General features: G+C 39.0%; 1 protein-coding gene across 1 annotated transcript; it reads left to right on the top strand.

Annotated features, from left to right (window-relative positions):
• Positions 1-2,188: 2,188 nt before the first annotated feature.
• LOC100684448 (dnaJ homolog subfamily B member 6) lies at positions 2,189-3,446 on the top strand (the record flags this gene model as incomplete). Its single annotated transcript, XM_038555050.1, has 1 exon — positions 2,189-3,446. A coding segment is annotated over one exon (582 nt), but the record flags the coding sequence as incomplete, so codon positions are not given.
• Between the last annotated feature and the right edge of the window lie 418 nt (positions 3,447-3,864).

Raw genomic sequence — 3,864 nt, 5'->3', positions numbered from 1 at the left:
ATCGCGCCCTGGGCCAAAGGCAGGCGCTAAACCACTGCGCCACCCAGGGATCCCTGTGACAAATAATTAAACTGAAGTCTGAAACTTGGCCTCTGATTTAGGTCCTTCTATATATATTTTTGATTCCATAAAAATCTACCTGTGTAAAAGAAGGGAAAAGTGGGATACCCTTACACTTCTATCTGTCCCCTCCTTTTGCATCATTACTAATAAAAACAATCCCTTTTTTAAAAAATGCTGTATTTGCTTCAAGGTCAGATGAGTGATAGGGCAAAAGCAGTGAATCTCTATTCCACCATAGGATGAAGAAAAACCCACATGAAAACCATAGGAAACAGTTGTAGAAAAAGGAAAACAGGCAGACCAACCCATGGGCCAGTAAAGAAAATAATAGTAGGAGGATTAGTGGATGGGAGGGGTATTAGGAAATGGTCTTGAGGTTCTGGAGAGTGACTGGAGGTTTACTCTACTAAAAAGTTTCCCACCCTAAAACCCCACTGCCACTACAGCCACCACCAAACTGATAAGATTCCCCCAAGCCCCATCCCAGCTTCCACTAGTGGCCTTGAGATCTACCACCAATAGGTTGACATTAGGGAATTCCCTGCTTCCACCATCCAACAGAGAAGAGAGGAGCTTTTCCTAACTGCACAGAACCATGAGGTACACACTGAAGTTCAATCACTGAACGTTATTTCCTAATACATCATTATACACAGTGGATTATTTAAATTTGAAAACATATGCTATTCCTTTAAAATACATATTCTTTGAAGGCAAAGCTCTTATCTGAGCATGAATAAAGTGATCAGTCCATATGTATACATTTCCAAAGGTTAAGTACTCATATATCCTCTGCATTATTGCCTACTGGCTTTACCCTCTGCTTTAATTCCTAGAGCAAGTTCCTTAGTCATTGTAACCCAGAAAAGTACCACCAATTACGCCCACTTCTACAACTAACAATGTCCAACTCTACCACCCCACTGGCCTTCTCTTTTCTGTTTCCTATCTGTATTCAAATCTGTCCTACATTACCTCCTGCACACATGTGTTACACAAACACCCATTATTGATGTAAAAATTATTCATTGAATGCCTACTACGTACAAGACATTGTGCTGAGTACAAAGCATTGGAGTATCTGGAGTTTAAGCATTCTATTCATGTCTGCTGTAGCCCACCAATTTCTAAAATGTCAACTAGGTCTTAGTCCACTGGTGCAATATGAACCTAAGTTTTTATTCCTCATGCTCCTGGCATTTGTCTAGAGATTGTTGAATGCATGCATAGTTCTTTTATTACTGATCCTTGGTAGTCTTATTATGTAGACCACAAAAACCCTACCCCGTTTTTGTGAGAATGAACCTCAGTTGTTCAATCACTCAAATATATGAAATTGCCTTTGATAGGTAGTTCTGTGTTTTACAGATATTATGTAAGAGTAACTTTTTAAATGGTTATGTTCAGAGGTGATTCTGAGGAGACAGAGGGAGCAAAAGGAGATGAAAACCATAATAAAAGTAAAATAAAATAAAAATAACTGAAATCGTGAAAGTAAGAGGTATAAGTGTGCCATGTTTACTTGAAAATACAGATCTTGGGGATCCCTGGGTGGCGCAGCGGTTTGGCGCCTGCCTTTGGCCCAGGGCGCGATCCTGGAGACCCGGATCGAGTCCCACGTCGGGCTCCCGGTGCATGGAGCTTGCTTCTCCCTCTGCCTATGTCTCTGCCTCTCTCTGTGTGTGTGACTATCATAAATAAATAAAAATTTTAAAAAAAAATACAGATCTTAAGGGGAAAAAACTGAAGCAGAGGTGAGTTTTCACTTGACAAAAGATTTACAGTATCACTTTCCAATATGAATAAAGTATGATTCAGTTAGTAAAAATAAAATATATATATGCTTTTTTTTTGGTATGTGGATATAGCAAATGTGCAGTATTTACTCAATATAAGTTTGTTAAATAATGGATGCCCATCTTCTTAATTTTTAGCTCCCACTTCATCTTCAAAACTTTGCCATCTGGGAAAAGAACAAAGGGTTGCAGAAGGGGAGGTGGGCGGGGGATTGGGATAACTGGGTGATGGGCACTGAAGAGGGCACTTGATGGGATGAGCACTGGGTGTTATACTGTATGTTGGCAAATCAAACGTCAATAAAAACAAAACAAAAATATTTTGCCAAATAGCTGAGGCGTATGAGGTGTTATCAGATGCAAAAAAACGGGACATCTATGACAGATACGGCAAAGGAGGACTAAATGGTGGAGGTGGAGGTGGACTTCATTTTGACACTCCATTTGAGTTTGGCTTCACATTCCGTAACCCAGATGATGTCTTCAGGGAATTTTTTGGTGGAAGGGACCCGTTTTCCTTTGACTTCTTTGAAGACCCATTTGAGGACTTCTTTGGGAGCCGAAGAGGCCCCCGTGGGGGCAGGAACCGAGGCACGGGGTCGTTCTTCTCCGCCTTCGGTGGATTTCCGTCTTTTGGAGGAGGGTTTTCTTCTTTTGATACAGGATTTACTTCCTTCGCATCGCCAGGTCACGGGGGCCTCACTTCGTTCTCTTCCACGACATTTGGTGGTAGTGGGATGGGCAAGTTCAAATCTATATCCACTTCTACTAAAATGGTTAATGGCAGAAAAATCACTACAAAGAGAATTGTAGAGAAAGGTGAAGAAAGAGTAGAAGTTGAAGAGAACGGCCAGTTAAAGTCCTTAACGATAAATGGTAAGGAGCAGCTGCTACGCTTGGATAACAAGTAACAACGCACGCGTGTAGCAGAAATGTTAGCTGTAACGGGCACCATTGAGGACTGACAGGAACGCTTTTTTTTGAAGATTTCAAACGAACTCAACTTTCAGTATAACTGTACCTAATCTAAAGTATTTATACACAGCTCATCGGAGCCCTATTTGTCATAGACTTTTGAGTTTATTGTTGGGACCACATAATAGGACCATTGTTTGGGGTTTTTATTGTTTTGTTTTGTTTTTGGTTTTGGTTTTTTTTGTCTTTAAAAATTGTTGTAATTCTCTGTATGCACTTTGCTTTTTTATTAAACATAATCCAAGGTGGCCGTGACTCTTTCGTACACTAACACCAGCACGGACCTGCTTTTCCATTGTGTTTGAAATGTGAGCCAAGTAGAGTCAGCCTGCTGTGAAATTAACATTGCCAGGATGAATCTTCCACAAAAATAATTTCAAATTTTTTCAGTATTTAGTAGTGAGAGATATTAATGCATTAATGGTAATACATTTCTCGTTTAATATAAATTGAGGATGTTTTTCTAGTTGTGCATGAACGCTGGCAACTTAGTAAGATTTGACAATTGTTTAAATATGTAATGTTAAGCTTAGGTTTAAAAAAAAGTAAAGCTGGTAAACTGGGTCTTTGTCATTTGCTTAAAAAAAAATAAATGCGAATGTGTTTGGTGCATTCTTTTCTGAGTGGGGCCTGTAAAAAAAAAAAAAATTTGCCAAATATCTACAATAATAATGTGTTACACAAACATTCATTATTGATGTAAAATTATTCATTGAATGCCTACTATGTACAAAACATTGTGCTGAGTACAAAGCATTGGTGTATCTGGAGTTTTAGCATTCAATAATAATAACCAGGTGAGAGGCATATTTTAAGAACAGGTTAAATGATTTAAGATTGGATTAGTCCTCTGCTTCTTCTTAGCTACCCAGACAAAGACTAATATATGATTGTCAGATCTGGAATCCATAAATGTCATAAGCACAAAGCTGGATAATCCATATCAGTATGCAGGGGTTGGGGGAAGGTGTGGAAAACAGGATAGAGAGGGAGACATTACATTTGAAGAAAACATTCTATAACCATAATT

Source organism: Canis lupus, chromosome 12 (assembly GCF_011100685.1).
Source record: "Canis lupus familiaris isolate Mischka breed German Shepherd chromosome 12, alternate assembly UU_Cfam_GSD_1.0, whole genome shotgun sequence".
Lineage (NCBI taxonomy): Eukaryota > Metazoa > Chordata > Mammalia > Carnivora > Canidae > Canis > Canis lupus.
Note: the sequence above shows the minus strand (reverse complement) of the source record. Positions and strands in the feature narration are given on the sequence as shown.